Raw genomic sequence first — 22,495 nt, forward strand, 5'->3', positions numbered from 1 at the left:
CTCACTGTATGTCTGTATCACCATAGAGCAGCTGTCTCCAGCCTTGGTTGGCACCACAGACTGGGGTTGGTGGAATGGTTTCACCATGACTCAAGGGCATTACATTTATAGTGCACTTTATTTCTATTATCATTACATTGTAAGAGATAATGAAATAATTATACAACTCACTATAATGTGGAATCAGTGGGAGCTCTGAGCTTGTTTTCCTGCGTCTAGTTGGTCCTATCTCATGGTGATGGGAGTGACCAATCATTAAGCGTTAGATTCTTATAAGGAGCGCGCAACCTAGATCCCTCACATATGCAGTTCACGATAGGGTTTGCCCGCTCCTATGAGAATCTAATGCTGCCCTGATCTGACAAGAGATGGAGCTCGGGCGGTAATTTGAGCAATGGGGAGTGGCTGTAAACAGATGAAGCTTTGCCTGCTCACTTGCCACTCACCTCCTTCTGTGCTGTACCAGTCCATGGCCCCAGCGCTGGGGACTCTTGCTATAGAGTCGTTCCCCCAACCCTTATCTGCGAGGGATACTTTCCAAGCCCCCCATTGGTTACCTGAAACCACGAATGGTACCAAACCCAGTTGCCATCAGTTGGAAAATGTTTCCTGTCATGTCTTTCGCCCACAAATGTCACGCCTTTTTCATTTTAACTAAGCACTTAGCAGGTGCTATAACCACACCTTTTGCAGTTTGAGGTGCAGCAGCAAAACTAGCACGGATTTATTTTTCCTTTTTCACAGTTTCACAGATAGAAGATTCATTCTCACTGTAGCTGTAGTAATTTCAGCAGGCAATTTTTTTTGTTTCCTTATTAAGTCAAGACCTTTCAGCTTTTTACTAAAGCACTTAACAGCTTCTCTTTGGCAGATGCAAATCACCAGCGTCACTACTCTTGCACTTTGGGGCCATTATGAAGTAAAATAAGGGTGATATATTAAGCACTGCAACATTTTGACAGCGGATCTGATAACCGAGAAAGTGCCTAAGTGATAAGTTGGGGGGGTGTGTCTACAGTGTGGGGACACTGGGCGAAGCAGGGTTCCCAGGGGAGCGTGTACAGTGTGGGGACCCTGGGTGAAGGAGGGTTCACGGTGCTGGGGGGTGTGGAGCTGGACAGCTCGAAATTTCATCATCCTACTCAGAACAGTGCTAGATTTAAAACTGATGATTGTTTATTTCTGGAGTTTTTCATTTAATGTTTTCAGACCCAGATTGGTGACTGGTAGCTGAAACCTTTGAAAGCAAAAACCACAGATTATGGGGACCACTGTATATCTAAATATATCACTATATATAGTGATACATACAGATGAATGACAAGTTCATTTTACTTTTTTTTTTATTGTTACTAAGAGAATAATGTAGAATTCCTTAGCTCTCCTTTGCAACATTGACCTCGGAAGTTTCAGCTTCTCACAATATGTCCCACTATTAATTCACTTCCATGAATTAGTCCCAACCTTTCACACCAGCCCTGGCCACTTCTTGTGGACGGGGAGGTTTTAAGTGCGCGCCATCCACGCAGATGCTTTCTTTTCATTGTAGGGGGTGCAGGGAAAACTTTCCCTTTGCTCTCAGAAGGTTCAGTGAAAATCAACTGATGAAAGGCACATTAATAAGAATAAGAAGGTTACTAAGGCAAATAAATGTATTAACATTCGAGGGGAATCACAGTAGGATACAGAAGCTATACCCTTTTTCATAGTGGGGGGAAGAGATGAGAATGTTGACAGTTCTTTGGAGAGGCAGTAAGTGATGATTAGGGAGAATGAATGGACCACAGAGAAGGAAATGAACTTGTAAGTGATTCTCTTTGGAATCTGAATGGGCCTGAGAGGCAGACCTTATCTCGGGAAAAAGTCTGTCAGGTGTGGTCACATTCGTCAGGCTTTTTTCTGAGATAATGAGATTCTGGGAGGGCATAGAAAGCATTTATGTTTCTTTTGGTAAGCTTCCTTGGTCAGATAAGGACATTCGAGAAATAGTCCCTGTCCTTGGGGTTTGGGGAGGCACAAGACAGGTTAGAGGGACCTTCATTCTGAGGCTTATTTCTGAGGCCGCTCAGCTTTCAAAAGCGCCCAGCGCACTCAGGTGCTGTATTTTGAGGAATGATTTTTCTATATCCCCCAACATCATCAAACCACCTCATTTAAGCTTCAGGTGATAGCCCATGGTTCCTTTCTAGGTTTTCTTTTTTTTTTTTTTTTGAGACAGAGTCTGGTTGTGTCCCCAAGGCTGGAGTGCAGTGGCACCATCTCAGCTCTCTGCAACCTTTGCCTCCAGGTTCAAGAGATTCTTCTGCCTCAGCCTCCCAAGTAGCTGGGATTACAGTTGTGCACCACCTCACCTGGCTAATTTTTGTATTTTTAGTAGAGACAGGGTTTCAACATGTTGGCTGGTCTCGAACTCCTGACCTCAAGTGATCTGCCAGCCTTGGCCTCCCAAAGTGCTGGGATTACAGGCATGAGCCACCGGACCCGGCCCCTTTCTAGGATTTTTAGAAATTCCAGAGAAATCTCGTACAAAATCTAAAGAAATCATCTATTGTTCTTGTCTTACTGCAATTTGTATAGTATCAGAGTTCATCTGGGACTGATGAAGATGCTGAGAACAGTAAGTTTAAAGAACTTTGATATAGAACAATATTTTACTTTGCTATTGTTCTGTCTTTTAGAACCAAAAATAAAGCCCTTCTTAGTAGGTGACTCAGCTTCCTGCAACCTCCCTGGGGAAATTTCTCCTACATATTAATACATGCCACGTAAGCCAGGTTCACTTGCTGGCCCTGGATGTTTATTCTGGCCCCGAGGAATATTTATTTTGCGTCTGGTAGAGCCTCACACTTCAAAGTGGAATCCTCCTGAAGTTTCCACCTGGCCTGTCATCCCAGTGTTGTAATGGACACTTGGGGAAGGAAACTCCCCGGGGACTCTGGAGACGCCAAGACCCTGACGCTTTTGCAGCAGATGGGTGTCCCGGAGGAGGAGTGGCCTGGAGGAGGGGAGATGGGCTCTCCTTCTGTTGTGCAGGTGTTAGAAACAGAATGCAGGAGGAAGAGGAATTGCAAATAAGCAGGCATGAGGAAGACGTAGGGAAGAATGCTACAGAGGATTGGATGTGTATGAAGTGTTTTTAAACAAAACAAACCCCCAAAGAGGCCGGGTGCAGTGGCTCACGCCTGTAATCCCAGCACTTTGGGAGGCCAAGGTGGGCGGGTCACCTGAGGTCACAGGAGTTAGAGACCAGCCCAGCCAACATGGCGAAACCCTGTCTCTACTAAAAATAAAAAAATTAGCCAGGCGTGGTGGTGCATGCCTGTAGTCCCAGCTATTTAGGAGTCTGAGGCAGGAGAATTGCTTGAACTCGGGAGGTGGAGGTTGCAGTGAGCCAAGATCATACCACTGCACTCCAGCCTGGGCAACAGAGCGAGACTCCGTCTCAAAAAACAGAACAGAAAAGACCCGCCGAACAAAAGGTGATTATGAAAGAAAAGTACAGTTGACCCTTGAACACACACGAATGTGAACTATGCAGCTCCACTTACAGAAGGATTTTCTTCCACCCCTGCCACCCCTGAGACGACGAGACCAACTCCTCCTCTTCCCCCTCCTCCCCGGCCTCCTCAATGTACAGACTAATGAGGAAGACCTTTACGATGGTCCGCTTCCACTTACTGAATAGTAAATATATTCTGTCTTTCTCATGATTGTCTTAATAGTATTTTCTTTTTTCTAGCTTATTTTATTGTGAGAATACAGCACATACCATATGTGACACACAAAATATCTGCTAGTCAACTGATTACATTGTTGATAAGGCTTCCAGTCAACAGTAGGCTTTTCGTAGTTGAGTTTTGGGGTAGTCAGAAAGGATACATGGATTTTTCACTGCTTGGGGTATTGATTGTTCAAGGGTCAACTGTGTAAGCTTGTAATGTGAGGAAAGAGACTAAACTCTGGTAGAGATTTGAAAAGTAATTTTAATAGCAGTTTTTTCCCCTTGATTTTCTGTGGTTGAACGTTTGCCAGATGCATTGGAAGGGGCATTGTGATCTGAGGCCACAGCTTTTTGATCTCAAAGAGACCTGAGTGATGATCCCTCAGGGGGCCCTTGGACCAAATGCAGCTCTTCTTGGTTTAGCAAACCTGAGATCGTTTAATCATCCCCTTCTCCCTCCTATCTTTCAAACCAAAAAATAATTTTTAAAAAGCTTTATGTAATTAGCAAGCAAACATTACTGTCAGGACGATTGTCTTCTGCCAGGACTTGCGCTAAACAAGGAAAAGCTGAGCTCATGGGCTCCAGGTGGAGTACCTGCCATGAAAGGAAAACTGAAAGGCACCCATCATCCATGCCCAGCGTGTGGGCCTGGCACGGCTTCCCTGGCATTATTCATTGGGAGAATCTGAGAACCATTGTGTGAGTCACAGAAGTAATCAAGAGTGGGGCCTTTTTTCTTCCTTCTGCCTATAACCGTCGCCACTTTGGAGGATGTTTGGAAGAAGTGGAAGCCAAGTGCTGACATTGAGTTTGTTTAGTGTTGCCTAGTGAGCAGGCCATGAATACTCGCTGAAGATAGGTGCTGAGGGCATTCTGACTTAAGGGCATCTCTGAGAGGCCCCAACTGGCCTGGTTTGGTTTGCCCTGCCGATTGTACTCTCTGACTGATAAGACTTCACAAATGGTTTCCACAGCTTCAAGGCACTGAAGCTAGGTGTTTCTGAGTGTTGGGTTTTTTAAAACTGTTTATTTTTAAAGAAGTCTCAGCATTCAGAATCAAAACCGTACTTGAGAATTCCACAAATGCCTGGAAATGGAAATTTCCTTACATTGTTAAATTGCGCAGAACTCAGTGGATTCCTACATTTTGAAGAGTTGCAGAGATACGTGCTGAAAATGAAAACACAGTTCTAGGAGAGGGTCATAATTTTTGATTGTGTAAGTTTTTGTAGCTGTCGTTGGAACCATACCTTAGGATATATTCAATTATCAAGTGACCCTATCAGTTTGAGTCGTTTTGAAAAGGAATGATATCTGTGGGCCATTGGTTCCAGGACACCCATGGGTACCAAAGTCTTTGATTGGTCAGGTCCCTGATAGCCAGTGACATGGTAGTTGCACATAACCTACAAACATCCTCCCTTATGCTTTATTTTATTTTATATATATATATATATATGGTTTTTTTTTGTTTTGTTTTGTTTTGGACAGTCTCACTCTGTCGCCCAAGCTGGAATGCAATGGCATAATCTCAGCTCACTGAAACCTCAGCCTCCCGGGTTCCAATGATTCTCCTGCCTCAGCCTCTCAAGTAGCTGAGATTACAGACATGTGCCATGCTACCCGGCTAAGTTTTGTATTTTTAGTAGAGCCAGAGTTCCACCAGGTTGGCCAGGCTGGTCTCTAATTTGTGACTTTAGGTGATTTGCCCGCCTCAGCCTCCCAAAGTGCTGGGATTATAGGCATGAGCCACTGCTCCCAGCCTTCTCCCTTATACTTTGAATCATCTCTAGGTTACCTGTAATAACTAATACAATACAAATGTTCTGTAAATAGCTGTTATACTATATTGTTTAGGGAGTAATAATGAAAAAAAAGTCTATACATGTTCAGTACAGATGGAATTTATTTTTCTTTTCTTTTCTCTTTTTTTTTTTTTTTTTTTTGAGACAGGGTCTTGCTTCGTTGCCCAGGCTGGAGTGCAGTGGCGCAATTTCGGCTCACTGCAACCTCCGCCTTTCGGATTCAAGCAATTCTCCTGCCTCAGCTTCCCAAGTAGCTGGGATTACAGATGCCTACCACCACGCCTGGCTAATTTTTGTATTTTTAGTAGAGATGGGGTTTCACCGTGTTGACCAGGCTGGTCTTGAACTCCTGACCTCAAGTGATCTGCCCCCACCCCTCAGCCTCCCAAAGTGCTGGGATTACAGGCATGAGCCACCACATCCAGCCCAGATACAATTTAAAAACATTTTTTTGGACCTGCAGTTGGTTGAATCCATGGATGCAGAACTCACTGTTAAGGAGGGCTGACTCCGTAACTGAGCCAAGAGCAAACATTGTTCACAAGAAGAATGCAGCATCCCTACAGTTTTGGGAAACCACTCTTTGAATCCCCAAAACCGCCTAAGAGTGTATGTGGCTTAGTGCTGGAATATACCTGTGGGTATCCCAGCTGACTTGTTAGTGGCTCAGCAGGAAGATTGTTGCCGAATGCACCGATAGCCTGGATACCTTGAGTAGGTCCCTCGCAGGTTCAGCAGCAACTCCGCCCCTTTAAGGGCGTGCCAACTGCCTTCCCCATGAATTCAGCATCCCATGTGGGTGGCCTTCCAGGGACCACAGCTGGTGCCTCATCATGTTTCCCAGAAAGTTCTACAGGCTGCTTTCCGCACAGCCTGCTCCCTCACCCCCCAAGATAGCTTCCCAGGGAATTTTGTTGGCACCCAGAGGACAGTCGCCTGCCTGCTAGCTTTGGCCAGCTGATCATGGACAGTCTGGCCTAGGGCAGCCCAGCAAGCTTCTCCACCGTCCAAGGAGCCGCTCCGTACCCTACCCTTCATTACTTATAACTGGATAGCTTATAAGGAACTGCAATCTATTTCTCACAGTGTGGGAGATTGGTTAAGTCCAAGATCAAGGCACCAGCAGATCTGGTATCTGGTGAGGGCTTTCTGATTCACATACAGCGTCTTCTTGCCGTGTCCTCACATGTGCGTGTGTGAACTCTTTGCATATTTAGAAGAGTAAGCCTTTAGAGAATCTTCTCGTGACTACAGTAATAGTGTCAAGAACTTACTAGGTGCCAGATGCAGTGTTTAGTATGTTTCATGTATATGTATTAACTAATGTAAACATCACGATATCCTTGACACAGGATATCTGGTAGTGATGAGTTTAGTCAGTCCTGCTGTCGAAGTTCAGCACAGCCACTTCTTCCTGTGACCATTGGCAAATTACCTCTTGCATCTGAGCCTCAATTTCCTCTTCTGTTTATAATGAGGATAATAATTGTCCCTACCTTCTGGTGGTGTCGTGAAGACTGGGATGGTACATATACAACATCAGCCGATAAAAAGTGCTCGCTAAATGTCAGTTGCTCTTGTGGTCATCTTTTCTTCCTCCTGGGTTAACTTAGGTTTATTTTGCAGTTTGACATACATTACAGTATGATGGTAAGGTACAATGCATGCATTGTTCTCCATTCTGATAACAGAAGTTGCTGGGTCCTTTGGCTGAGTGTTCCCCACTCTGAAGTCTTTCCCAATCCTGTGAATCAGTGTGAATCTCTCTTTCTCCTGACTCCTCCAGCATCTCATGTACATTTCCTTGGGAGCTCATCGTACAGGACTACAGTTCTTTGCACACCTGGCCTCCGTTGTGGACACTGGGATCCTCCATGGTGGAGGCTGTGCCCTAAACTCTCAGACCCCTGCATCTTCTTCAGTCCTCACACACAGTAAGGTCTCCGTAGTTAGTTACTCAGTGAAATAATCACTTTATTTTGAAGATCAAGTTTGTGTTAAATGTGAGAATGATTAGCTTCTGTTTTGCTAGATAGCACACACATAAACCATTCTTTATATATGAATTAAGATCATTTTGAAAGGAAAAAGCTGTTTTTCTTATGTTCTTAATCAAGGAACTGTGCACATTTCTTAAATCCTAAGGATACTGGCACCGCGTAGTAGGTTGTTGGAGTATACAGACGTGCTGGAAATGATGGACTGTTCTTCTTGTTGCTCAGTATTTGTTAATATCAAGTGAATTTTTCACGTGTGGAACTTCTCAGTGCCTTCCACCTTCATGCTCTGTTTCCACGGATGGCAGTGCTGCTCTAGAGATAAGACCCAAACAGAACCAGTTACCTGGCTCTGTGTGAAACTGAGAGTCTAGGCTACAGTTAGATTTGATAATTGAGGCTTAATAGTCTGCTGTACATTCTTTCTTCTTCTTTCTTTTTTTTCCGAGACAGAGTCTAACTCTGTTGTCCAGGCTAGAGTGCAGTGTCGCAATCTCGGGTCACTGCAACCTCCACCTCCAAGGTTCAAAAGATTCTTCTGCCCTAGCCTCCCGAATAGCTGGGACGACAGGCGTGTGCCCCCATGCCCCACTAAATTTTTGTATTTTTAGTAGAGACGGCGTTTTACCATGTTGGTCAGGATAGTCTCGATCTCCTGACCTTGTGATCCGCCCACCTTGGCCTCCCAAAGTGCTGGGATTACAGGCGTGAGCCACCGCCCCCAGCCTATTATTTCAAATTCTCTGGCAAAATGATCTGACCTCCGCAAGCTATGATATACTAGCCAAGAAGCCCGCTGCACCAGGCTGGCGCCAGGGATGGGTGCTGAGGACAGGGACTTGGCATCCATCCACAGCTGTTATTCTGAGTGCCTAGGCAGATAAAAGCAGGTGGAGCTGGGGCCTGTGTGGAATTCCAACCAGGAGAGAGTTTTCAGGGGAAACCAAAGAGGCCCCATCTGTGTTCAAGCCCTGGGGATGATTTTCGGACAACAGTAGAACTTGAAAATGCCAGGCAAGGAGCTAGGTGAGGGGTAGTCCCAGAAGTAAGGGTGTTAAGAGACTGAGGTGCCCACAGCACCTTCTCGTTGGAGTCCTAGCTCCTGTGGTGCATGGTGGGTGGGTGGTTTACAGACGTGCAGCTCTCTGTGGGACTTGGAGCAAATCTGTTAAACTCAGCGAGCTTCTGACTTATTAATTGATGTTTGGACTGGACGCCTTCCAGGTTCGTCTAGCTGGAACATGCTGTTACTTGGGTTCATTTTATTACTTTGATAAGCATTTAACGTTTACATTTTGAGCTTGCATTTTTATATTTGGGATCTTTTCCTAACTGGTGTTTGAAGTACAGTTCTGATATCCACATATCCGTGCTACAAGCTAATGATGCTAAATTAACTTTCGTAGCAGTTTGCTGTTTACAGGAGTTTGGTTAAGGAACTCAGATTACATTCTGTTAATATTGCGTGACACTATATAAAAATGTTCACATCAGGAAATTAATGTCTTTCATAAAAGTATGCCGCTTAGTTTATTAATTAAAAATAGTGTTTTTAGATTGCTCATTTAGGAAAGGTAAGTTCTGGCATAAAGAAGCAGTGCCTGCTTTGGGAGGAGGCATTAGCCTGGGGGCAAAGAGTAAGGGCCTCAGAAGTGGGTTCCCAAGTTCACATCCCAAGTCTGCCACTGGTTAGCTCCTGACTCTGGGTACGTCGCGTAGCCTCCCTGAGCATTAGCATCCTCATTTGTAAAATGAGAATAAGCCCATCTAGGGACATTGTGAAGATTAAACGAGGTGTACATTTAAAACTGCCAGCCCGGTGCTGACATGGGCATGCGCTGTCAGTGTGGGCTTTGCGGGGGATGAGACATTTAGAAATACGGTATTTTTGTTTGGTTTTGCTTTTTGAGGTCTCATTCTGTCACCCAGGCTGGAGTGCAGTGGCCCCATCTCAGTTCACTGAAACCTCTGCCTCCTGGGTTCAAGTGATTCTCATGCCTCAGACTCCTGAATAGCTGGGATTACAGGCACCCGCCACCACGCCTGGCTGAGTTTTGTATTTTTAGTAGAGATTGGGTTTCGCATGTTGGCCAGGCTGGTCCTAAACTCCTGGGCTCAAGCCATCCACCCACCTCAGCCTCCCAAAGTGCTGGGATTAGAGGTGTGAACACCATGCCCAGCCGGAAATACAGTACTTTGAGGCAAAGGAATTGCGTATCATGATATGTCAGCAGATACAGTGGTCCCCTTATCCATGGTTTCACTTGCTGTGATTTCAGTTACCTGCAGTCAACTGTGGTCCAAATACATGTGAATGCAGCATAATAATATATTTTGAGAGACCATATTCATGTAACTTTAATTATTAATACAGTGTATTATCATTGTCCTATTTATTGTTGTTAATTTCTTATAGTGCTTAATTTTTAAATTAAACTTTATCATAGGTATCTACTTATAGGCAAAAACATAGCTTGTATAGTGTTCGGTACTGTCCTCAGTTTCAGGCATCCACTGGGGGCTTGGAACACATCTCCCAGGGATGAGGGGACTGCTATTCTTTGGAGTCTCTAGAATTTCTTTTTTTTTTTTTTCTTTTCTTTTCTTTCTTTCTTTTTTTGAGACAGATTCTCACTCTGTCACCCAGGCTGGAGTGCAGTGGCACAATCTCAGCTCACTGCAATCTCCGCCTCCCAGGTTGAAGCGATTCACCTGCCTCAGCCTCCTGAGTAGCTGGGACTACAGGCACCTGCCACCAACGCCTGGCTAATTTTTGTATTTTTAGTAGAGATGGGGTTTCACCATATTGGCCAGGATGGTCTCGAATCCTGACCTTGTGATCCACCCGCCTCGGCCTCCCAAAGTTCTGGGATTACAGGCATGAGCCATTGCGCCCGGCCTAGAGTCTCTAGAATTTCAAGTCAGCAGTAGAAGTGGTTGGTGCATAGAGCTGAAGTTTTAATTGTAGTAGTGTCTTTCCCCAGTTGGCGTACATTTCACATCCTTGATTTGGTTAATTGACTTTCTAGAAGCCAGACATGGTGGCTCACACTTGTCATCCCAGCACTTTGGGAGGCTGAGGTGGGAGGATTGCTTGAGGCCAGAAGTTTGAGACCAGCCTGGGAAACATATCGAGACTCCCGTCTCTACAAAAATAAAGGAAAAGGTTAACATTTAGCCAGATGTAGTGCTGCATACCTGTGGTCCCAGCTACTCGACTGAGCCTGGGAGATTGAGGCTGCAGCGAGCTATGATTAGTCCACTGCACTTCAGCCTGGGTGACAAAGAAAGACCCTGTCTCAAAAACAACAACAAAAAATTTAGTTCCTGGGTTTAAGTAGGGCAGTTTGAACAATAACGTGTCCCATCTTCAGCCAGGAGCTGTTTCTTGAGTACTCTCTGAGAAAGGGCACGGTGCCCTGGGTATGTGGATGAGAGAATGGAAGTCATCACTGCTTTTAGAGACTTAGTGATCTAGTTGAAGAGAGATTACATCCAGGGCATGCGGAGTAATAGCCTTCCTTTAGATACTGTGGTGATCCATTAGGTTAATTATGTGTCTAGATAGTGTTGTGTTGGTGCATCCACTTCACACATACCTATCAGGGCAGTCCCCTTGCCCGGAGGAGGCTGGGCTCATCTTAGGCTGTTTGCCTTTTTAACACCTTTAGTCTGCTGTGTTTCCAGATCATTTATACAGGGCTTTGTTGAACGGTTGCTGTGGTCTGCTTGAGTCCCATCTGCCCCAAATCCTAATTATGAACACCTCCTTGGCAGCCCTTGCTTCAGTGGGCTCTGGGGACTCTGGCTCAGTCGGTGACATCTAGATAAAGATCCCTGGAGTCAGTCTGTTAGAAGGAAGGTGAGCAGAGCAGTGACAGATGCTGTCTTTGTCTAGTGTGGGCCTTCCTGCCATGACCACGAGAATTTTCTCTACGGTGACGAAGAGGAGAATGTTCGCGTTGGAGCCGGCGCCCAGGCAATTCTACTGTTCTTGGTTGCACATGGGTTCTCAGACCCTTCGCTGCTTCAGCTCTGCCCTTCTCCCCCTGCTTCCATCCCCAAGCAGTGCTTTCTTTGTAAAGTGAGCCCATTTTTAGGGCACATCTCTGTAACACATTTTTCTCTCTCCTCCTGCAGGGGAGTTGCTGAGTCAGCCCAGACCAGAAGGAGTGGCAGAGATCATTTGCCCCAAGAACGGCAGCGAACGAGTGAATGTTGCCTTGGTTTACCCACCCACGCCGACTGTGATCAGCCCCTGTTCCAAGTGAGTTCCCAAAGTCCCTCTGGCCCCTGATCCCGGCCCCATAGATATGACAACAAAAATCCAGGTGAAACTGCATTTGCACAAACCTTGCAAAGTCCTCCTGAACAGACATACTTCTTCTGGGTGGCATCAGCATCATGACTTACGCAGTAAAACAGGAACTTTTATTTCCTTTTTTTTGTGATTTTTTTTTTAATAAAGTCAGAACATTTTTTTTAACAGCCTTTTTGAGATGTCATTCACATACCACAGTTCACTTACCTAAGTGTACAGTTCATTGGTTTTTAGTTTATTTGCAGGTATATGCAACCAAAAAGAACATTTTTTTCTTTTTTTTTTTTTTTTTTTTAAGACGGAGTCTCGCTCTGTCGCCCAGGCTGGAGTGCAGTGGCGTGATCTCGGCTCACTGCAAGCTCCGCCTCCCGGGTTCACGCCATTCTCCTGCGTCAGTCTCCTGAGTAGCTGGGACTACAGACGCCCACCACCACGCCCAGCTAATTTTTTTTGTATTTTTAGTAGAGACAGGGTTTCACCGTGTTAGCCGGGATGATCTTGATCTCCTGACCTCGTGATCCATCCGTCTTGGCCTCCCAAAGTGCTGGGGTTACAAAAGAACATATTTTTTTGATGGGTAGTCTTAACTCTGTCATTGAAGAATTAAGTTGGCTTTCACATCCAAAAACGGTGCAGGCCCATTCCATGAGCACAGCCTGCAGAAAGTCAGTAATAGATTGTTTTTTGTTGCATGGTTCTGATTTTTGAGTCAGTCCTTGAAAATCAAGGGCTGTGCAGTTGGCCACCACCTTGCCCCCAAATGGACTTGAAGACAGAGAATGTACATGTGCAAAGTATATTTTGGATGGAACATTAGGTTACTATTCTAGATAACACTCATCCTATTTGTTTGGGTTTTGTGTATGTGTTTTTTTGTTTTTTGTTTTGTTTTGCTTGTATTAAGAAACAAATAGGCCACTTTTAAGCTGAGATGAGATGCCTGTTTACCTCAGATCCTGAGAAGCAGCAGCCACAGTCTTCTCGGGTCAGGTCTCGTTATCTGCGTGATGTCAGCACCATGATTTCTCCAGCACAGTATTCATATCCATGCAGCAAACTTGACTTTTTCTTCCTAGCTGGCCACGTGGAATTTTTTAATGAAAAAATTATATATGAATCTAAGCCTTTTTTTTTTAGGGAGGTCGGAAAGTGCGCCTTTGGGAATTGTGACCTGTCATCTCCTCTTGGGAAACTTTTGTCTGGCCGCATTCCAGGCAGTGTGACAGGTGTCCGTGCCTTGCCCCTCACGTGGCAGCTGCCCTGCCTTTGGTGTGCTCCTTGCGAAGCGAGGGTTCCCAGTGGCTTCTCATTCATTAGCTGCTGTAGAAGTAGCGGGCACCCGGCTCAGTGCCCCGTTTCTCCAAACTGGGAAACTCATTACATAGGACATCCTTAATCTGTCTTTGCTGGAAAATATCACTGAACACCCAAGGGAAACTCTTATCTAATGCTCTTGTGTTCAGAGTGCTGTTTAACCATCATGTGCATAGTTTAATTTATCACTGACCGTAAGACATTGTGAATCTTGAAGTGCTTCTTAAATATTAAAATAGGACTACAGAGTAACCATTATTAGGTTGGTGCAAAAGTAATTGTGAAATTACTTTTATTAACTAATAACTATTATTAGGTTGGTGCAAAAGTAATTGTGAAAAAAGTAATTGTGGAATTACTTTTGCACCAGCCTACTAGTAACCAGAATAATCCTCTGTCCTGAACATATCAAACAACAGAAATTTGTTGTTTTTTTTTTAATTTCTTTGAAATTGTACACATTAGTCCCTTTCTTTCAGATATACCTGGGTGAGGATGGATAAGGGGATATTACGTGTTTTCTTTTTCTTCTCTCTCTCTCTCTTTTTTTTTTAATACCCTGTAAGTTCTTAAAGCTCAAGGGGATATTACAGAACCAGCAAGGTATGAAACAGAGGAAACAAAAATTAAATATACTTTGCATTGGCGTAAACTTTCCAGAGCCAAGAGAAACATGAACCTATTGTTTTGCCGTAGCCACATGCCGTCGAATAGGTGCAGTAGAGGTAGGAGTTAAAATATCCATTTGTACGAGAAACCTTCCCAGCACCGAGCCAGTTTTATCAGTGTTTTCCCGTGGGCTTCTTGTACTGCCACAGAAAGACCACATTAATACCAACCTGAAAAAAATGTCAGCAGCTTCTCTCTCAGCAGCGTATTGAACCCGAACGAACAAGCAGCCTTAAAGGCTTGGATAGGCTGCGGTACGTGGCGGCAGACATCTAGAGGCTGAGGGAGCCTCTTTAGGGATTCAACCACTTTTGACCTAGCGATCAGAATCATTTTATTTTGAAATAGGTTAAAAAAAAAAAAGTCTCATGAAATGGATGACAGCTTTGCAATATAATTCTCAACTCTAAATGAAGGAATGTTCTCCAAATAGGAAAGTTTCATATTCCTGGCAAGACATTTCTTGGAAATTACCATATTTTAGTGCAGCCGCAAGGGGTAAATGATCTCTTGTGTGACTTTATAGGAAAGCACACGTAGATGTGAAGCCTGTGCTCAAGCTGCCCAGTGTTCCCCCACCTTCGCAGCCGTAAGCACCCACAGTTTACATCCATGAACACAAAACAAAAACAAAACCATGTGGAGGCCGGACCAGCCTCCGGGGAAGGTCCCATTCATGGGCAGATGACAGTGGATTGGAAGCGGGAGATTTGGGGTGATCCATGAGGATAGCTGGCAAAGAAGGTAGTTACGTCAACACAGCTTGGGCCTGAACCTGAGACTTGGGGTCTCAGCAGGCACTAGACATTGGAAGTCCGGGTCTGTTGTACTGCCTTTCAACTCCAGCCAAAGTAACTTAAGCAGGTCACCATAGAGGTCAGGCTTTTTTTTTTTTTTTTGACAAAGGGTCTCATTCTGTCACCCAGGCTGGAGTGCAGTGGTGCAATCTCAGCTCATTGCAACCTCCACCTCTAGCGTTCAAGTGATTCTTCTGCCTCAGCCTCCTGAGTAGCTAGGACTACAGGCGCACGCTACCACATCTGGCTAATTTTTTTGTATTTTTTTGGTAGAGACGGGGTTTCACCATGTTGGCTGGGCTGGTCTCAAACTCCTAACCTCAAGTGATCCACCTGCCTCAGCCTCCCAAAATGCTGGGATTACAGGCATGAGCCACCATGCCTGACCAAGGTCAGACTTTCTTAATCAGACATGTTAAGTTAGAATTTCTCAGGGAAGGGACCGGGCATGAGTCATTAAAAAACAAAAGAAGCCACCCAGATGAGTCTAACATGTGTACACGACTTTCTGATGGCTCAGTTTTCCAGTCCATGCCTCTAAGGGTGGGCTCCCTGGCCAGTGGGGCCTTAAGACTGCTCTGTGGTCAACACCTGCTCTGCAGCCCAAAGGCCAAACTGTCCATGCTGTCTGCTCTCAGCCTCAGCACAGCCCCTGCCACTCTCAGAGAAGGTGAACATACCACTTACTGTTCAGATCACGAGAGGACTGAGAGTGATGGGACGGCTGTCAGTCATCATGCCGGGATGATGGTGCCCACCAGAAGGCTCCTAGGTACACCAGAATCATCACCCTAGGTGATTACTGGCCGGTGTGGGGCTTAGGTGGCTGATCTAGATCTTATGATGGTTTTTAAAAAGACATTCCAAGCTCTTCTTTGACTGGTTTACCCCTCTCCTTTGTCAAATCAGAGACTTGTCATTTAACTGCCTTTGACTAACGGTGCTGCAATGCTTTCTTTATAAAGAAGAAACCATAGATGACTGTTATCTGATTGGCCTTTTTAAATGAATTCCAAGCTTTTCTATTTCTAATTTTTAAAAATTTCTAGATGTTTTATTCCCCCATGGGGAGAGACAGAGAATAAGGAGTAGGTAGTGATTTTTTTTTTTTTTTTTTGAGAACATGATTTACTCTTATAACTTGTCTCAGTGGATTGGTGGTTGAGGTCTCCACCAGCGTTTCATTGGAAAGAGGTTTCAGGAACAGGATGAAATGCCTCGCCTTCTGCACCTCCCCCTCCAGGGAGAAACAGGAGCTGAGTGGCTTCTTGTCCCCTTTGCTGATTATCAGATAGAAATGTGAGTAATTTCCATGCTTTGAATATCTTGAGTTGATTTTCAAGGATATCTGCATTTAAGATGAGGTGAACATTCACCTAGTAGCAGATTTGCCTGGGTCGCTCTGAAAAATTCTGACCTCCTCAAGGATATCGATTGTGACCGATTGTGACAGATCAAGCTTTATTGGTGTATAATTTCCATACCAGAAAACTCGCCCATGCAATGATTACTGATGTATTTACAGAGTTGTATTTATACAACCATCACCACAATCTAATTTTAGAACGTTTTCTTCACCCCGAAAAGAAATCTCCTGCCTATTTTCAGTTAACTTGTGTCTTATCCAACACCTAGTTCATGCAGTCAGTAAGTTTTTTTGTTGTTGTTTTTCTGTTTTGTTTTGTTTTTTGAGATGAAGTCTCACTCTGTAGCCCAGGCTGGAGTGCAGTGGCGTGATCTCGGCTCACCACAACCTCCACCTCCTGGGTTCGAGCAGTTCTCTTGCCTCAGCCTCCAGAGTAGCTGGGATTAAAGGCATGCGCCACTGCACCTGGCCAATTTTTTATTTTTTGTATTCTTAGTAGAGACGGGATTTCACCATGTTGGCCAGGCTGGTCTTGAACTCCCGACCTCAGGTAATCCACCCACCTTGGCCTCCCAAAGTGCTAGGATCACAGGCGTGAGCCACATGCCCGGCCAATAAATATTTTTAGTGTCACTTTCAGGAATGGTTTTGCTGGCTGGTGTGTTAGTATGAAGCAGATTTCTCAGTTTTTTGTTTGCTTTTTGCTTTGTTTTGTTTTGTTTTGGGACAGAGTGTCACTCAGTCGTCCAGGCTGGAGTGCAGTGGCGCGATCTCGGCTCACTGCAACCTCTGCCCCCTGGGTTCAAGCGATTCTCCTGTTAGCCCCCGAGTAGCTGGGACTACAGGCGCCCGCCACCATGCCCGACTAATTTTTGTATTTTTAGTAGAGACGGGGTTTCACCGTGTTAGCCAGGATGGTCTCGATCTCCTGACCTCATGATCTGCCCACCGCAGCCTCCCAAAGTGCTGGGATTAAAGGCGTGAGCCACCGCGCCCGGCCGATTTCTGGTTTTAAAGAGGTTCTCATAAACACGTTATCCTTGGCACAGTTCAGTCTAAAGACAGTGGCTTGTCTTGCTCCTCCCACTGCCAGCCCCCTGTTTCCTGGATGGTGGAGAGGAGCTGGAGCTGCTTGGAGAGCGCCTCCTTTAGAACTTCTTCATGGCAGCCTAATTAGACCCTAGATATTTCAGGGGTACTGAGCCTTGACATCAGGAGTCAAAACACAGGGCAAACATATACTTCCAGCGGGCAAGGTAGGAAGCAAGTAGAACACATAATCTTTTAAAGCTTTTATTTGTGAATTCCTGTCTCTGTCCAGCTACTCTTCAGGGTGAGACCGAATATTCCAATTCCCAGGGAGCGTGAGCTTCTCTGGACAAATGACAGCTTGCTGGTTGCGTTTCATTTGTAGGGATCCTGCAGAATGCTTCTCTTTCTCCTTGCAAAGAGCTTTAGAGCAACTGCCTCCTCCACCAAACTGAAGGCTCTTTGATAACCTGCCAGATGACCCAGTTTATCTACTGATTTTTGTGTAAAAGACCCAAGAAAATTCAACAGGCCATCGTATGAAAATGTTTTACCTCGAGGTATTAGTGGAATGCGACCCACATTCTAACATGTGGTTTCTTAATGGATGACCCTTGAATGTGCAGGAAGTAGGCATGTGTCGCTCTCATTTCCTGATGGTTGACGTTTCTCCTGCAGCGATTCCATATCTGTCTATGCTCCGATATGTGGGGAGCGGTGGGAGTTCTGAGACTGAAGAAGGAAGTTCATTCTGATTTTTGGCAGATCGTGTGTTACAGAATTACCAAAAAAAAAAAAGGTGGGGGTGGTTTGAAAATTGTTGAGCTAAGCTTTCTCCTTTTTTAGGAAGTACTAATAATAATAGAGGGGAAGGCTGGGTTATTGCATTTCAAAATTCCCTTTTAAAATCTTGGATTATTGCCTGTATACTGTAGAGTTCCCATTCAAGCAAGTTCCCCACTAAATTCCAGTTACTTGCTGTTTGTAACTATTCTCAAAAGTACCGTGATGACTTTGCACAGGAATTTTGGCAGTAACATCGTTTTGACATAAAGACATTTAAGACCAATTGCAGTTGCCTTTCATAAAAAGCAGGATGAAGTTTGTAGCCTTTATATCACCAAATAAACAGGCCATGTATGTCTAATAGCACACAAATTAGTATGAAGTTGATAAAATATTTTTAAAAAGCAGTGGCGTGAGATGAATTCGTCACAATGGAGAATTTTTCACTGACCCCAGAATTTTAAAATACAGAGGGTGAGGAAGGGATGGTGTTTGATAAGAAAAGGCCGCTTGTGGACGTTGCCTGTGGGGCGTTTCACATTGATTTGCATTGATTTGTTTTGTTCTATGCAAGGAGTGAGACAGCTCTTTGCCTTGCTGTTTTAACAAGCTGGGAGGAATTGTGTTTCTTTAATTATTTAGTCTCCCATCAGCCACATTGATACTGGAATTTTTCCCTCTCTGCTTAGGTACCTTCATACTTTCTTGGAAAATTAAGTGGAAAAGATAGTGCTTCTTTTCCTTATGCCATCATTTTTACTGTACCCAAACTGTGACTTTAGGAGCACCAATTTTTAAGGGTAAGTCTCCGTGAAGCAGAGAGAATTTCTTAAATAGGTAAGGCCCTCTTGAGGACTCGGAGAGATTAGAGGGGATATGGGGGTGTTGGGATGAATTGATTTTGGAGAACAGGAATCCTAGACAAACCTTATACTTCTCTAGAATCAAGTTGCTTATGGGAATTAGGAAGAAGGGAACTGCTTGATTCTTTTGCTTAATTTACTATGATATTGCATAGACAGTGATCTTAGATCCTTGTTCAAAAAAGGAGGTCATTTTAAAAAAATTTTACTATTATGCAGAAATAAAACATCAGGTGGGTCCACACCTTCAGGAACGACACAGGGAAGTACCGGGATGGTCACATGGAGGGAGAGGAAGGGACTGGGGGCACGACGGGAGGAATGGGCAAGACCGGGTAGGCAGGTCTAGGACAGGCTCGACAGGCTCATTTGAATAATCTCAGTGGCCCTGGGGCAGAGGGGTTGCCTTAGTCGTCTGGCACCTGGCTCAGGGGCAGGTGGATGGTGGCCTGCAGTGTGAGAGCCAGTCAAGGAGGTGTTCCGGGTGTGGGTTCAGGATTAGTTGGTTTGTATTTTAAGAGTGTACTCCAGGCAAGTTGTTTTACCATCTCTAGGAATTGGCTAATCCTGGGAGAGACAGTCCCTCCAGAGTCTGCAAGGCCCAGGATAGGAAAGCACCAGAATACAGAAAATAAAAGACATGGTGAATACAACATGCTGTGGCTTCAGTTTCAGCCTAAGCGTCTCAGTACCTTGCGTCATAATTTCTTGGTCGCATCCCGGAAGGGCGGATTTCAATTCCCTAACCTGGGAGGACGTGGGGGCTGGGCTCCTCCCTTCAGCTCCACACCTTTGTTTCCGGTGTCTCACCTGGCATCATCCTGGATGTCCTGTAGGCTTCACAGGCGTACAACTGAACTTACTGCCTGCCTTCCCCAAAGTTCTTCCTCAATCTGTGACCTGTCTTGGGCAACGGCGTAGCTTTGCACCATCGGCCCCAAGCTAGGAGTCCATGATCCGCAATGCTTCCCTCTGCTTTCTTCCCTGTGTGTAGTAATTCTCCAACACCTTTTATCCCATCCCATCAGTGTCCTGACATGAATGAATTTGACCCATATCTTCAGCTCCAGCCTCGGGCTTCCTTCTAGGGCCTGACCCCCCCAGCCACCACTTCCCCCATCTCTACCAAGGTTCATGTGACTGAGTCTCAGCTGGCTGCCTACTCTCTTATCTTTGTGTCCTTCAAACCAACATTAATTATCTTCTAACATCAGGCCCCATCACGTCTCTCCCTCTTGAAAAGCCTTGGATGGCTTCCTGGTGATTACAGGCTCAAGTTCAAACTCCTGGCCATGGCTCACCAGGTCCTGCACAATCAGACCCCAGACACTCTGCCAACACACCGGACACTCTCTTTCCATGGGAGGTCAACCATGGTGGGCCCTGGCTACCTCTCAGTCCCCTGGCTGGCTGCTGCCCTTCTCTCCTACCAGTGAAGGCCCATTGGTTGCTGAGGCCAAGGTCATAGGTCAGCTCCTCCGGGAAGCCGCCGCTAATCATCCTCACCGTAACCAGTCACTCTGTTCTTCACATCTCCTCAATACTTTTTTGTTTGTTTGTTTGTTTCAGACAGAGTCTCGGTCTGTCACCCAGGCTGTGGTGCAGTGGCACAATCTTGGTTCACTGCAACCTCCGCCTCCCGGGTTCAAGCGATTCTCCTGCCTCAGCTCCCCAAGTAGCTGGGATTACAGGCACACACCACCACGCCCGGCTCATTTTTGCATTTTTGGTAGAGACAGGGTTTTGCCATATTGGCCAGGCTGGTCTCAAATTCTTGATCTCACGTGATCCGTCTGCCTCAGTCTTCCAAAGCACTGGGATTGCAGCCATGAGCCGCTGCACCTGGCTCTCCTCAGTACTTTTTAATACCTCTTTTGGTAATGATCTCATAGTATCTTGGCTACTTTTTACCTGTGGCTTTTTCATCACATCTGACCCATCCATTCAACAGATCTTTGTTGAGTAATTATCCTCTAGTAGGCATTGGGCCGGGTGTTGAGGATACATAAAGCACTAAATCAGATCCTGCCCTCCAGAACCTAATAGCCTCTTTGGAGAAGATGGGAATCAAAGCCATAACCAGACAAACTTGTCAGAGTCTAATTATAATTGAAAATGGTACCTGCCATGATAGGTGTATGAACAGAGTCCCGTAAGCACAGGGAAGAAAGAACTCTACCAGGAAGAATCAGAAAAAGTTCTAGGAAGTCGTATTTGAGGTGGGTCTTGAAGGAGGAGGACAAGTTTATGGAGATAGAGAGGTAGGGAGAAACAGAGAAGGCTGGTGATTTTGATGGTGGTTTTCTCTAGGTCTCAAATGTGGAAAAAGGCACAGATGTGAAACAATTTTCAAGCTGGTTAAACAGTCGGATATTCCCTCTGGGTGCCCTTGATTAGGTATTCTTGTGTTTTTCAGTCTTACGTGTAGGCCGGGGAGTTTCCGAAGGTCTGTTAGATTCAGTGGGAAAATGTTTATGTAGCCCATCTCTACGTGAACCCAAAACTCACACCACCAAAGCTAGCTGCGGGGTTGAAACGTGTGTTTTTACACTGCTGTCCTTACGGTTAGGTTGATTATATTATTCATTGAATTTGAGGCAGTTTTCAAAACCCTCTCTTCTGGGAGTTTACTATATTAATAGGCATTAAAAAAATTATCGTGGCAAAGTGCCGTAGAAATGTGAAATTTTTCCCTAGGGCTCCAAATATCCAACTTCTCTTTTAGCTTTGGAGTCAGATCACCCTAGTGAAAGGCCTGGCTCTGCCACTCGCTAGTATGCACCTTGGGGAAGTTATTTCACCTTTTGGAACCTTAGTTCCCTTCTTAGTAAGATGCTGATAAGACGAAGCTTACACGGTGGGATTGTTAGGAGTTGAAGATAAATAATGCACTAGAGTGAACAACCTAATTCCTGGCATGTAGTTAGTGAATGTGAGGTTTTTGTTTTTCTTTCTTTCTTTGTTTTGGTGATGTCATTATTATCATGCTTGAATGAGCCCATGACTGAACCTTGGACGGACTGGAGAAGTGTTTAGGCAGATGCCGAATTATCAGTGTCCATGAAATCAGTCTCTCCTAACGAGAGATGGGGGATTGGAGGAAACGAATCATAGCTCCTTTTTCCTTTCCCTTCAATGTCTTTGTATATTTTATTAAAAGTTGCTAAAAAAATAAAATAAAATAAAAACCCTTTACAAAACATTCCATCACATGTCATTGTAGGGAAGCAAAAATGAGAAAAACACTTGATACTTTTCCTCTAACCATTTTATCGGAACTGAATGCCGCTTTGTGTATTTGCTGAGGCTGCAGTAGTTTCTTCATTCTATATTGATCAGACTCCAGATTTTCGTGGACAACTTAATGTATAACATTTTAAGTAAAATCGTATATTTTAGGTGGACAGACATCTTACTCTTTAGTATGTATTCCTTCTCCTAGAAGATTATTTGGTGTGTCTATGTGTGACTGTGTGTGTTTATTGAAAGAAAACAGTTCCGTGTTTAGAGTTTTGGGTTGTTCATTAGAGGTCTAGTTAAGCTATAAAATTACAGTGGAATAAGTGGTGACAGCCAGTTAGTACAATTCCCTCTTTATAGCTGAACTGAGCTTAACACACTAACAAATGTTTGGCAAATAGACTGCTAAAATGACTGTTTCCTTTGTGGGGACATTAGTTGCCTGACATTTACATATTTATAATGAGTCCTAGAAGTAGAAATGAAAATATGTGAGAAAATAGATTTCTAGCATCACTTCCTTTTCTTATTGAGGGTAGCATTGTCCAGTACCTTTTTGTCATCTCTGTGCTTTCTTCTTGTCC

The 22,495-nt window shown here is 44.7% G+C and overlaps 1 protein-coding gene and 1 long non-coding RNA gene across 5 annotated transcripts in view; one reads left to right on the top strand and one right to left on the bottom strand.

Moving 5' to 3' along the window:
• The window catches only part of MFHAS1 (malignant fibrous histiocytoma amplified sequence 1), a 108,204-nt gene that overhangs the window by 83,051 nt on the left and 2,658 nt on the right, over window positions 1-22,495 (top strand). The window contains exons 2-3 of one of the 4 annotated variants that reach the window (XR_002734336.3): window positions 11,667-11,793; window positions 18,498-18,608. The exons of 1 other annotated variant lie outside the window; for it this stretch is intronic. Coding sequence is in view for 1 of the 3 variants with exons in the window: in XM_023225267.3 (XP_023081035.1) it covers window positions 11,667-11,793 (127 nt within the window). In the remaining 2 variants the exon portion in view is untranslated. Of the gene's footprint in view, window positions 1-11,666; window positions 11,794-18,497; window positions 18,609-22,495 lie in introns of those variants that run through there. 2 more of the 4 variants (XR_002734337.3, XM_023225267.3) reach the window with 2 other exon arrangements.
• On the bottom strand, window positions 17,297-19,783 carry LOC116418855. The gene is made up of 3 exons (XR_004229024.1): window positions 19,482-19,783; window positions 17,577-17,754; window positions 17,297-17,492 (listed from the first exon to the last, which is right to left on the bottom strand). It is a non-coding gene; the product is annotated as an uncharacterized LOC116418855 (long non-coding RNA).

This window comes from Piliocolobus tephrosceles, chromosome 7 (assembly GCF_002776525.5).
Source record: "Piliocolobus tephrosceles isolate RC106 chromosome 7, ASM277652v3, whole genome shotgun sequence".
NCBI classification, from domain to species: domain Eukaryota; kingdom Metazoa; phylum Chordata; class Mammalia; order Primates; family Cercopithecidae; genus Piliocolobus; species Piliocolobus tephrosceles.